Raw genomic sequence first — 12,214 nt, 5'->3', positions numbered from 1 at the left:
ACACACACACACACACACACACACACACACAAAGTTAACAGGTGACCCCAGACATCCGGCGTGAGAGGAGCTGCACACGCAGACAGAGGAAGGTCGTCCACGGCGAGGCCGTCCTCCATCAGGAAGCAGGCAGCATGGCAACAGGAGGCGGGGTCGTTATGACAACAGATGCTGAGAGGGAAAGACAAAAAGACACGCCGACCCGATCAATTCCCAGATGTCCCCGTGTCCAGCTGCTCCGTCCGTCCGTCCGTCCGGCGGCTGCGGTCCGTCAGCGCTGCAGCTCAACCACCTGATCAATCCATGGAGTGAAACATAACCGACACGCCGACCATCACATGGCTATTAAAAAAAGCATTTAAATTGCAAATTGTGTGTGTGTGTAGGTGTATGAGAGTGTGTGTGTGTTCCTTTTCACCAGAAAGCTCATTTGAATTCAGCAGCGGGTTTGAAGTGGCCTCTGAACCGTCGTTGTCTGCGGCTGATTACCGACGGAGGGAAGCGTTTGATGCTCACGGCCTCCTCCTCCAGGCTCGGCAGCACGTGGGCCAGCGTGGCCGAGCCGCCCAGGAGTGCATTGTAATCAGATTACAGACAGTCAGGACTTCAGGAAGAGTTAGAAGAAAAGAGTCAATCGTAGCAGTGTGTGCTCATGAACTGTTGCTGCTTCTTCCTGTTTTAACTCGAGCTCGATCATCAAAGACTCAATGAGAGAAAAGAGAACAAATGACGTGGAAAATGTTTTTATTGATCAGTTGATTGGACACACTCAAATGTGGAAGTTCTGCTCGTCTGACTGGGGGGGCAGCAGGAAAACAAACATTTCAACATCTTCAGCTGCAGAACTCATGATGCTCTGCCGTCTTACTGCGGTGAGCAGAGCAGGGCGGTACAGCGCCCCCAGATGGACGGCGTTAGAATGAATCATGGGAAAACGTTTCAACGCAGGTTTCTGAGGGGAGCTGATTCAACACGTTCATGAGCCTCGGACATCTTCAGCTCCAGGATCCCCAGCACCCAACAGGACGCCGATGCTGGGGTCAAATTACAAGCATGTCTGCAGAGAACGCCGTCATTCTATACATGGTTTGGTCGACTTTGACTTCTGCACGCAGCGACAGTTTTACAGTTTGGTTACGAGTATAAAAAAGACCCAAAGGCTCCGAGCAGGAGATGATTAAGGCTTCAGTACAGCAGATGCAGAATCTACCGGCAGGCTGAACGGAGACACGTGCACGGCGCCGGGCGGGAGGCTTTCTGGGTAAAGGCAGAGGAGACGGACGGCTCCGGGGTCCTGCTGAGCGCTGCGAGTTCATGTCCAGCCGGGGGGGGCCCTCCGCCCCCTACGCCCTCTTCATGCCCCGGCCCATCAGGCAGGCGAAGATGGTCATCACCATCTTGGTGTTGACCTCCACCAGGTCCTCCGGCAGGGCGTACACCTTGGCCCCGATCTTCCTCGCCATGGAGATGGCGTACCTGGATGGAGAGAGAGGTCAGCGTGATGCTGATCTACTGGACAAAGCTGATTTTTAGCTTTTTAAATGAAGCTGAAGTTTAAAAATGAAGCTAAAAATCACAATATACTGTTTAATGATCAATTTCCCTTTGAAAGAGCTGGGTTTGATGTTTGTCTTCACTGTTCCTCTTGGAAAGAGTCAATTTAGAATATTAGAAGAGCAGTGTACTGTTAGAGAGGCTGCTCACTTCGCGTTGTCCAGTTTCTCCTCGTCCGACTGAACGTCTTTCTTCACCAGGTCAAAGTTGACGCTGTTGGGCTGGATGGCGTCGATCAGGTCCAGGACCGGGATGCTCGTGCCGATGGATTTATCCTGGAGAGACAGACACACAAGTCTGGACACATGTGAAGGATAAAAGGTCTAAAACCTTCAGTGTTGATCTGTGACTGCGTGTCCAGAAGCCCTGAAATAGTTCCGGCGGCTGCATGTGCAGCTTCAATATTCAGCATTTATTGCTCCGTCTCAGACTTACGCAGCTCAAGGTTTCTTCATTTCATCATGAAATTAATAACTTTAATAACTTTAATCGCCCTGCATACAGAGCAGTACAGAATTCTAAATTCAGACTTTTCTCCAAAATGAAATGAAACCGAATCCAAGTTGTTTGGAGTTCATGTCAAAGACGAAATGAAAGTGAAGAGGAACTGAAATCAAACAGATTCTTCAGGAGGGACTGAAGATGGAGAACTGTCTCTGAAAGCCATGTATAGGACTTATGATACATAAATTAACTCTATAGCTGTTCTGTATAGAACTGAATCGGTTCCTTAGGAAAACACTGCATGTTCTCCATTTTTCACCTTTTTATTAGTGGAAATGTCAACAAACCTCCCGGTAGCATAGATTCAACCATCCAACTACAGGAAGAGTTACTAGATTATTCAATCAGTCTTAAACGTTTAAATTTCTAAACTCTGTATTTGAAATTATTGAGATTTTATTGGGTTCAGAATAAAAGCTTTTTTTTTTATTTTTTATTAAAGTAAAATGAGAATTAATAAAAGACACAATAAGGAAGTTTTAAAGTTTAGAGTAATGAAGAGAAGAAAGGAGTATATTATTTGTGGCATTGGGGTTTTTGGTTTTGCTCATATTGAAGGCCGATATTAACCTGAAAAACTTTTTCTATGTGGAATATTTCGGGTTATGAGAAAGTAAACCGTTCATTCATGTTAACTTCTATTCTGAAAGTCGTCCATGGCTTTAAATGACTTCTCTTCAGGATGCAGCTCTCAGAGGAGACGCCGCAGGCTCTCGGAGGAGACGCCGCAGGCTCACGGAGGAGACGCCGCAGGCTCACAGAGGAGACGCCGCAGGCTCACAGAGGAGACGCCGCAGGCTCACAGAGGAGACGCCGCAGGCTCTCGGAGGAGACGCCGCAGGCTCACAGAGGAGACGCCGCAGGCTCTCGGAGGAGACGCCGCAGGCTCTCGGAGGAGACGCCGCAGGCTCTCAGAGGAGATGCCGCAGGCTCTCAGGAGACGCCGCAGGCTCTCAGTGTGCAGCCGTTTCTCTGGACGGTGCTGCATGTCTTGGCGTTTCATGGATTCTGTCCACTTGCCTTGAAGCTCTTGATGGAGGAGGTTTTTCCAGCTTGGGCCAGAGTGTCGTTGACCCACGTGACGATCAGGTCGTCTCCCACAGCTTCTCCGTCTTTGTCTCCGAGGTCCTCCAGGATTTTCAGGGTGTACCTTCACATGGACGGCGGCCGTCAGAGGAATCCAAACAGCTGACGGCCCCCCTCCTGAACAGCTCCAGCCCACACCGGCCTTCCTCACTAACAGGGCGGCGAGTGAAGTTCAGCGGCCTCACCTCCTCATCAGCTGCCACACCAGCGCCAGGGTCAGGGTCTCGTTGGCGTCGTACAGGTCCTGTCCGGCGATTCCCACCAGAGAGAAGCCCGCCTTGTCCTTCCCCAGCTCCACCGCGTAGTTACAGTTCTCGATCTGAGCGACACACATGGGGGGTCGCGGGGGTCACGGGGTCGTTCATTTACATCAGCAAGCAGCTTTACAGTCAAACATGTCTTAGGAATGTAGGGGAAGCATGGACATGTCTGAGAGACGTCTAATGAGAACTTTAGTTCATGTAGAGATTTAAAAACATTTCATTTTGGAAAAGTTTTATATTTTCACGGCAACATTTTGAAAACGCTGCAGCGAGCATGCCAGGCCACCAGGTGGTGCTGTTTGTTAGTGGTGAAACCACACACACTGAACAGGGCCTGAAAGTCGTTTTGCTCACTTTTATCATTCAGCTGGGTGTTTTTATGTCCGAGGTAAAGAGTTGCTCTTGAAACGTTCACGCTGGTGCGTCACATCGGGGGTCGAAGTTCACAGAGCGCTTTACCTTTTTCAGGTGTCCTCCCCCGATCCCCTTGAACGGAGGAAGGTTCACTCTGTTGTCCCAGTCCACGTCAACTTTAGTCTTCTCATAGAGCTGCAGGATCACTATGGCGTCTATCAGGTCACTGAACACACACACACACACACACTCTCCCTCAGGTGGGGGTATTCCCGCCTCAGGCTGAACGCGGCGGCGGCGGCGGCGGACTGACCCGTAGATGTGGTGAACGTGTGGACTGACTCCCAGAGAGTTCATCCAGTTCCTGAAGGTCCTCTCCTCTCGGGTCTCACCTGAAAGACGGACCGCCGTCACTCCGGGCCGCTCCGGAGGACGGACGCTCTCACCTGCGGGGGGGACGGGCGCCGCTTACTGGCGGGGGTCCAGTTCTGGTTCTCGGGCTTGGCGAGGGCCGGGTGCTTGTTGAAGAGCGTGGCCACGAAGGCCATGTTGAGCTTGGAGTTTCCCGACACCACGTCGGTGGCGGTGACGAACTGCCGGCAGTCCAGGCGCTCGGCCTGGCCCAGCATCAGCTCGGCCCGCCGGCTCAGGTCCGCCTCCTGGGGGCGGCAGAGAGCCAATCAGAGAGTCTGGTTCAGTTGGACTGGTCTGCTTCAGTCTAAGATGGAAACGTGAACAGAAGTGTCAGAAACTGACGTATTGGCCGCTCGTGTCGACGGGGCAGTCGTCCGGCGCAATCTGCTCCAGCAGGTGGAAGTAGGCCAGCGAGTCCTGCAGGGGGAGACGGGATCAGCTGGACCGGGGCCTTCCGGAGCCGAGCGGACGGACCCGGACCCGGTCTCACCTTGATGTCTCCGGAGAAGTTGGATATGGACATGTTGACCTTCTTGAGGTGGAAGTTGGCCCAGCGCAGCAGCAGCTCCTCAGGACTGAGCTTCATCAGCTCCTCCAGGCTCTCCCCGTCCTCCAGCAGCGCCGCGATGGCTGCACAGAAACAGGAAGTGACCACGCCTGCCGCGCGCCGGCGCGTCTCGCGCCGCGCGCGCCGGGTCTACCTTCGTTGCGGCTCAGCTCGATGTCGGCGAACAGGCCGATCTTGATGATCTGCCAGAGCAGGCCCAGCACCAGGTGGGCCTTGCCCTCCTTCAGGTCCAGCGCGCCGATGTTGACGACCTGACAGCCGATGGCCGACGCCGAGTTCAGCGCCAGGTTGAGGTTCTCCTGTTTGGGGGAGGAGAAGCACAACGCGTTTAACATGAAGCTCAAGAATATAATTCTAGATTACTTATTACTTTGGAATAAACCAATCCCGAACACCTGGGCGGAACACAACAGAACAAACAGCGAGATGTAGTCGTTATGCGCTTTAGAAGAAGGAACGGTTTGTACTTCGCCACTGCAGGAAAGTCAAACGACTCCAAAATAGCACAAAACAGCTGTATGACTGGAGCGGCTCTGTGTTGCCAGATTGGGCGGGTTTCCGCCAAATCCAGCTTCTTTTTTGAACACGTCGGACCTGCTGATGAAATGATTATGCGTCTATGACGTGTGTTTTTTTTTATTACACAAATACGGTTTTAACGTGCATTTTCAACCCAGATGGTGGTCTGGGCTGCTTTCTATCGAGTTAAACGGGTTTCAAAATGTTTACGGGGGACAGCGACAGATCTGGCAGCCTCCCCCAGCGGACTGCAGACGCCAGTGCTGCGGTGCCTCCGTTCTGCAGGCGGAACGCAGCCAGAGCGGTGGTTCTGTTGTACGTGGTTTTTCTGCAGGCCGTACAAATCGCTGACTTTCAGAAGGAAGAGCGGCTCTCCTCTCCGCCGTGCGCGACGTGCGCTACGGAAGCCTCACACGGACAAAAGGAGGAAAGTCGACTCGACCCAGGGAGCGACCGTGTTCTCACCGCCTCTAGATGGAGCCGGGGTCGACCTCGGAGGACCTCCTCGAGGCGGCCCGGGTCGACCCAACGTGAAAAACGTGTTCACTCTGTGGCTCCCGGCTCCACCACGGGCCGCTACGTCCGTTAGGTCGAGCCAAATACCTTTGGTGTGAGCGCCGCCTGTTCCGGCGGCCGAGCGTCTCACCAACCTGGATGGTGAAGTGAGTCAGCTTCTTCTTGTTGATGGTCCGCTCGTCGATGGTGTCGGGAACCGAGAGGTTGATGAGTTTACTGCAACGACGGAGGAGAGGAGCGTCTCAGCACTGTGCAGACACGTTCGGACAGAGGGGGCGCCGCGGGGGGGGGGGCTACCAGAGCAGGATGCCGTTCTCCACAGCCTTGAACAGCTGCTCCGTGTTGGGATCGATGGGCAGAACGTCGGCGCAGTCCGGATCCGACAGCAGCTTGGAGTTGATGTAGTTGGCGAACGCAATGCGCTCCTGCTCTGGAACGCCGAGGAGAGAATGTCTGAGCAGCAGCGGAGGGTGAACGCCCACACATGGCGGCTTCCAGCACTTCACACAGCGGTTTACCGGAGGACTTGATATAACAACTATTCTTCAAAACTGCCATTAAGTATTTTTCTCCTCCAGTTCCATTTGACACATGAACTCATGGTTGTACTTTTCCCGCCCGCGCTGCTGAGGTTCACTCTGAGCGCCGCCCCGGCGGAGGCCGGCGCCTCGCCGCCCCGCCCGGCGGAGGCCGGCGCCTCGCCGCCCCGCCCGGCGGAGGCCGGCGCCTCGCCGCCGCTCACACAGCAGGGAACTCACCCGAGATGGAGTGCTGGGTTCCTTCACTGGAGATCTCGCTGGTTCCTCCCAGGTTCACGATGCCTTCCCTCTTGTTCAGGGCTTTCTTGAACTGCTGGGCCAGCTCGTCGTCCTTCAGGTCGCTCAGGATCTGGAGACCGAAATGAACGAGTGAATCAAGGAGACACGGCCCGCTTCGCACCGCGTTAGTGAGTCCGGAAGTGTTACCTACAGCCGTGAACTCTTGGAAGCTGATCCGGCTGTCCTTGTCCTTGTCCAGCGTCTGGAGCAGCTTCCTCAGCTTGTAGCCCGGCAGCGGACAGTTGAGCTCCTGCAGCAGGCTGCTGAGCTCCGACACACAGATGTAGCCGCTGTTGTCCTTATCTGCAGGACGGGAGGGAGGGACGAGGACGCCGAACCAGTCCTGAGCTCATCACTCCTTCATTGCCACAGGTCAGAGGAAAGACTAGACTCACCAGCATTCTGGAAAGTCTCCCGGATCTCCTCCAGCTCCTCGTCGCAGATCTTCGTGGACATCCTGAAACCTCTGGAACACACAGGAAATGGATATGAGAACCTGGACTGGGATTATTCATTCCATCTTCAACAACTCAGAGGAACTCGGTTCTCTTCAGGAGGCCTGATTCAGCTCAGATGTGATTATTGCAGATTACTTCAGAATCTTAGTTTGAATACACAAACCGACATGTGAGAGCAGTTCGTAAGAAGGAATCAGTTCTGTGTTCCAGACGTGAAGCACTGGAACATGAACTCTGCAGGTTGATAAACCTTTACAGTTAGATGGCTTCTGGATGCGTTTTACTTCATGATGTACAATTTCTCTATTGCACCTGGCGGCAACAGACCAGGGGTCAGAAGAACAAAACTGAAGGAAAGGTGGCTGGAAAACAAGAGAAGTCTGCAGAAAACCGTGAAATCAACATGAAAATAACTCGGTAAATCCCACGTTGAAGCATATATTCAGTACACAATACAATATATTTATCTCTCGGACTCATTATGGGACATTTCTGCTCTTCATCGTCCTCATTTCACTGTGTGACAGATTTTTATGTCTTTAAAAGCAAAATCTGGACAAAGTTTGGAAATTAAATTGTAATTGGCGCCACAGATCAACAGAACACTGAAACATTCACCTTAAATCATTCAAGATAGAAAAACAAACTGCTAGAAAATCTTACATTAATATTTTACTGTTTTTTCTTTTACCATAAAACTGAACATCTTCCATCAGGCACAACACCAAACACTAAGAGGAATTTAACCCTTTAAATGCTGAATTAACGACTCTGTCAGTGTTATTTATTAAATTAGGATTAAAGAATGACTTCTTCCCCACTGTTGGCTGGCAGGGTGGAGTGTGTGTGTGTGTGTGTGTGTGGGGTCAGTTTTAAAACAGGCTCTTAAGTCAGTAAGAAACGTCCTCTCATCAGGCTGCTATTAAAACGGTGCAGATCAATCATTTTTCCTTCATGTCTTTCATTCAACCTCAGTTCCGATCAGAACTACCAACCATTAAAAACAATCAGATTAACCCTTCAGATGCCAGACGGATTAGATAATCCGAATCATTTTTATAATAAAACATACAACAAGCAGTTTTGGGGATGAGCGATTTCATTTCTCTCCCTTAAAGTTTTCCCAGGATCTTTGTGGAGTGTCTGATTAAAACTTTCCACTCGAGTCAGTAATTATTATTTGTATAGCATCAGAATTAAAGTTCACTACCCACTCAGATCATTTGAGAGAAAAACAAGTGTCATTAAAGTCACTAGTTATTTCAGAGCGCTCAGATAACGTCCTGTTGAGGTTTATTTTTGGGAAACTTCTTTACTGCTCAGTAAAATCGATGTTCTTCTAGAGTGCTTTCAGCTAAATTGAGAGTTAATTAATACTGAGCGGCTCTATAGGAATCAGTGTTATTTATCCAAGTCATTTCAAAGTGGACGCTGTGCTGTGGATAAATGTGGTCCAGATGATGAATGAGAGTCAGATTTATCCCGGTCAGCCTGCAGCTCACTCAGCTCGGTTACAGTCAGACAGGAAGGAGGCTGCAGCTCCGTCTGTTACACAAACAGCCTCTTAGCAGAGCGCACTCGGACGGCTCTGAGAGATGGATGCTCGCCGCCTCCCCAACCATTACACCGTCCTGTAATGGAGGGAGGGAGGAGGAGGAGGGAGGAGGGAGGAGGGAGGAGGGAGGCTGGAGATCATGGAGATGGACGCATTTATATTCTAGTGACAGGATAAAAACAGGTCAATCAAAAGACTTGAATAACTCCTCACAAGAGATGACGAAAACAGAGAATATACAACAACAGCTCAGAAATAGATCAACAGTGTTCAGATGGTGCGACAGATAATGGATCAGTCTCTATAGACGCCAGAACAACACGCAGTTTGAAGTATTGGTTATTCTGACAGGGAACCGGAACGACTGATGATTTATTCAGATAGTTTTTTTTTTTTCGTTTTGCAGTTTATGCATTATTTTAGTGCCAACAGTGTGACTGCGGTTTGACAGGACGTCCCTGGATTCTCTGGGAAAAATGGTTAAAGCTAGGGTTAGCGATCTTGGGAAACTAGCATGTATTCGAATGTAGCATCTCCCCAAGGCTCCGCCCAGCTCCGCCCAGCTCCGCCCAGCTCCCGTCCCATTGGAGGAGGTCCCTCCTCCAATGGGACGCACCCGCTTACATGCACGCGCACCGCTGTTACAGCACTAACCCGTCCTCAGCGCCGTGTTTGTTCGTTTTTCTTTACTTGCACTACGCCCGGTTGTGGCGCACTCAGCGGTAAGTAAACCCCCAAACATTCTTCTCCGTCATTCTGCAACGACGCTCCGTCCTTCTCAGCTTGGCAACACGTGCACTGAACCAGGGCCAGTGCACGCCATTGACATGTACGCGCAGGGGGCAGGTAGAACGGTGAAGGGATTTGATTGGTTTACAACCAAGGTGTCCCGGCAAGACTGTTGGTTGCCGTTTTTCCTGTTTTACTCCTGCTGTAGATAGCGGATATTTTCCAAACTACTTTAAGAACACGCTATGAATTGCTTCCCATCGGGTCATAAAGATCATTTTAACCAGTATTTAAAAAATGTATCTAATTCTGATCGCCAACCCTAGCTTTAATACAACACTGCCACCTACTGGCTAAATAAAGTATCATTAATTATCACGTATAAATATATTTAATAATAATTTATTCAATTTAAAAAGCGCCTTTAAAAGCACCCAACAACACTGAACATTAAAACACTGAAAAAATACTTTACTTTAGTCAAGCTTCACAAAATTCAAGGGGACTTTCTTAGACTTTAAGCTGTTGCGATAGAAACTTCCACACACTCAACAGGTTAAACTGAGCAAGATTATGATTTTAATGCATCTACATTTAGCATTTATTTTCAAAAATCCAAGTATAACTGAGTGGATTGATTTAACAAGATAAATGTAATAAAAAGATCTGTGTGTGTGTTTTTTTTTGACAACTTCACGTATCAAAAACACGAGATGTTAAAGACAAACCAGCCCAGTAATGGCAGAGAGACAGAGCGGTCCTGCTGCAGAGTGAAGCCCTGTTACAGAGAAGTTCAGTCAACTTGACAGAGTCAATAAAACGATCCATTCGTTCAAATCAGGCTGCGTTCCCCTGAGACGTCAGGAGGCTGGACATCCTGCAGGGTCAGAGCAGCATCTGGTCCGAGCGGCTGCAGGACTTCAGTCTCACTCCTTCCTTCCGAGGAGCCTTGTCCCACGCCCGCTGATCACATTACACAGGTGCCAAACAAATAGTCCGGCCTTCAGGGCACACATGCAAACGACGTGGCGGCACTGTCACGCAAGCAAACAGAAAGACAAAGCCGTACCAAGGCATGGTCAACGCCGGCCAAACATCAGAAACAAATGCAGTTTGCTTTAGGGGGCAGCATGCTCCACTGCCTGGTGACAGCTAGCTGCTCCTCCGCTCATTTGAATAATGAATGGACACACGGAGCCAGGCCTGGGCACCAAACGGGCAAAAATCCTCATCAGGACAGATCAATTATTTACTGGACTGCATTTTTAAACCAATCCTTTGTTCTCCTGCATTGCATCTATTAAGAAGTCGTGTTGGGTATTGTGATAACATGATGGTTTTCAATAAGCACACACAGCAGTAGAGCCTGGGCCTCTTCCCCATCATGTGTGCTTCATCACAATTCTTTGGGGGAAAAAAATCTGATGAAACACATTCCTTCCATATTTTAACAAGTGCAGAGTATGCATGCAGAGAGCACAGAGATAGAATCCCTGCAGTTCAGTCAGTCCTTTAAAATGTGTTTGCAAAGTGAGGCCACAACTGCACATTTACATTTATTGTGCAGCCACAGCTTAAAGCCCTTCATTCAGACACCGGATTACAAGAGGTTTGCATTTTATTGCCACCAGATGTCACTGCTTTAAATAGGTAAAGAGTGCATTTCAAACCAGTGTGGGGCTTGCCCTCATCAGTGAAATCAGATGTCAGTTTAAGGATGGTAGGGATCATTCCTGAGCTCACTTCCACAAACATGTGCAGCACAGATTTGCATATGAAGCGCAATAAATCAGTCATCTGTGGATCAAAGCTCGGAGGGTCTGCAGCAAACATGCCAACAGTGTGAGGTTTGTGAGCTGTGCAGGCTGGAGCACATGGCAGTGATCAGAATGACAGTGCATTTCATTTACAGTCAGCACAAACCTGCCTGAACTGCTCTTATGTCAAAGTGTTTGTAGTCTTAAGCAGTTAAAAATATTGCATGAATGAAACCACCCAAAAATCGCTGATCTACATGTTCAAGTTCCATATCAAAGTGACAATATAACACAAATAAGGAGAATATTAGTTTATGTCTGAGATGCATTCAAGAAGTAGGATAAATGCGCTTCCATTGTTTAAATTAAAGAAGTACAATCCGAGTGACATATCAAAAATATATATCGTCAGCTGGTTATAGCATGATTTTTTTTAGTTTTTTTTTTTTTTTAATTACTAGGAAATAAGGGTAAAGTAAATTAATTTCTACCTGAGTTGATAAATAACGGACGTGCCGCATTGACCTAAAAACTCTGTTTTCCGTGAACTCCGTGAACACAACACCAGTCCGCTGCTGTTTAATGTGGAGGAAATGAAGCGAAAACGCCCAAAACGCGTTTTGTTTGCTCTTACCTGGAGTCTCCTGGCGCAGCTCAGTGAATCCAACCTGGAAATGAAGCCCTCCGTCGGCCTGCCTCCGCCTCTCTGTCCCGTTTTCTCCCGCCGACACCGCCCCGGAGAGAGGAGCCGCTCCGCCCCTCTGCGCCACCCCTCTCCCACATCGAGCCTCCCTCCTCCTCCTCCTCCTCCTCCTCCTCCTCCTCCTCCTCCTGGAGGAGTCACGTCTGACCTCCAGGCTCCTGTCTGGGACAAAACTCTGCCACCGCCTCAGTGTTTACAGTAAAAACAGAAAAAGCTGAGACCTGAGAGAAGCTTCCAGAACTGATGGCTTCATTTTTTTCGTGGAGCCACGCCCACTCTCACGGGGCCTAATTAACAAGCCCCGCCCACTTACACCTGGGCCTAATTAACTCTAATTAACTCAAAGGTCAAGGTGGTTACATTAGATCTACAGTTTGTGTTAATTCTTTGAAATGGATTTTATCTTTATTGAGTTA

At 49.5% G+C, this 12,214-nt stretch overlaps 1 protein-coding gene across 1 annotated transcript; it reads right to left on the bottom strand.

Moving 5' to 3' along the window:
• Positions 1–733: 733 nt before the first annotated feature.
• On the bottom strand, positions 734–11,763 carry LOC115396571 (plastin-3-like). Its single transcript, XM_030102502.1, has 16 exons — positions 11,730–11,763; positions 6,992–7,060; positions 6,748–6,899; positions 6,537–6,666; positions 6,076–6,208; positions 5,913–5,994; positions 4,877–5,042; positions 4,666–4,805; positions 4,518–4,592; positions 4,234–4,420; positions 4,075–4,153; positions 3,867–3,987; positions 3,330–3,463; positions 3,079–3,208; positions 1,705–1,829; positions 734–1,476 (listed from the first exon to the last, which is right to left on the bottom strand). Exons 2-16 carry the CDS (start codon positions 7,050–7,052, stop codon positions 1,344–1,346), a joined length of 1,848 nt encoding a protein of 615 aa, XP_029958362.1. The 5' UTR covers positions 7,053–7,060; positions 11,730–11,763; the 3' UTR covers positions 734–1,343.
• Positions 11,764–12,214: the final 451 nt, after the last annotated feature.

The sequence above is a fragment of the Salarias fasciatus genome, chromosome 2 (assembly GCF_902148845.1).
Source record: "Salarias fasciatus chromosome 2, fSalaFa1.1, whole genome shotgun sequence".
NCBI classification, from domain to species: domain Eukaryota; kingdom Metazoa; phylum Chordata; class Actinopteri; order Blenniiformes; family Blenniidae; genus Salarias; species Salarias fasciatus.
Note: the sequence above shows the minus strand (reverse complement) of the source record. Positions and strands in the feature narration are given on the sequence as shown.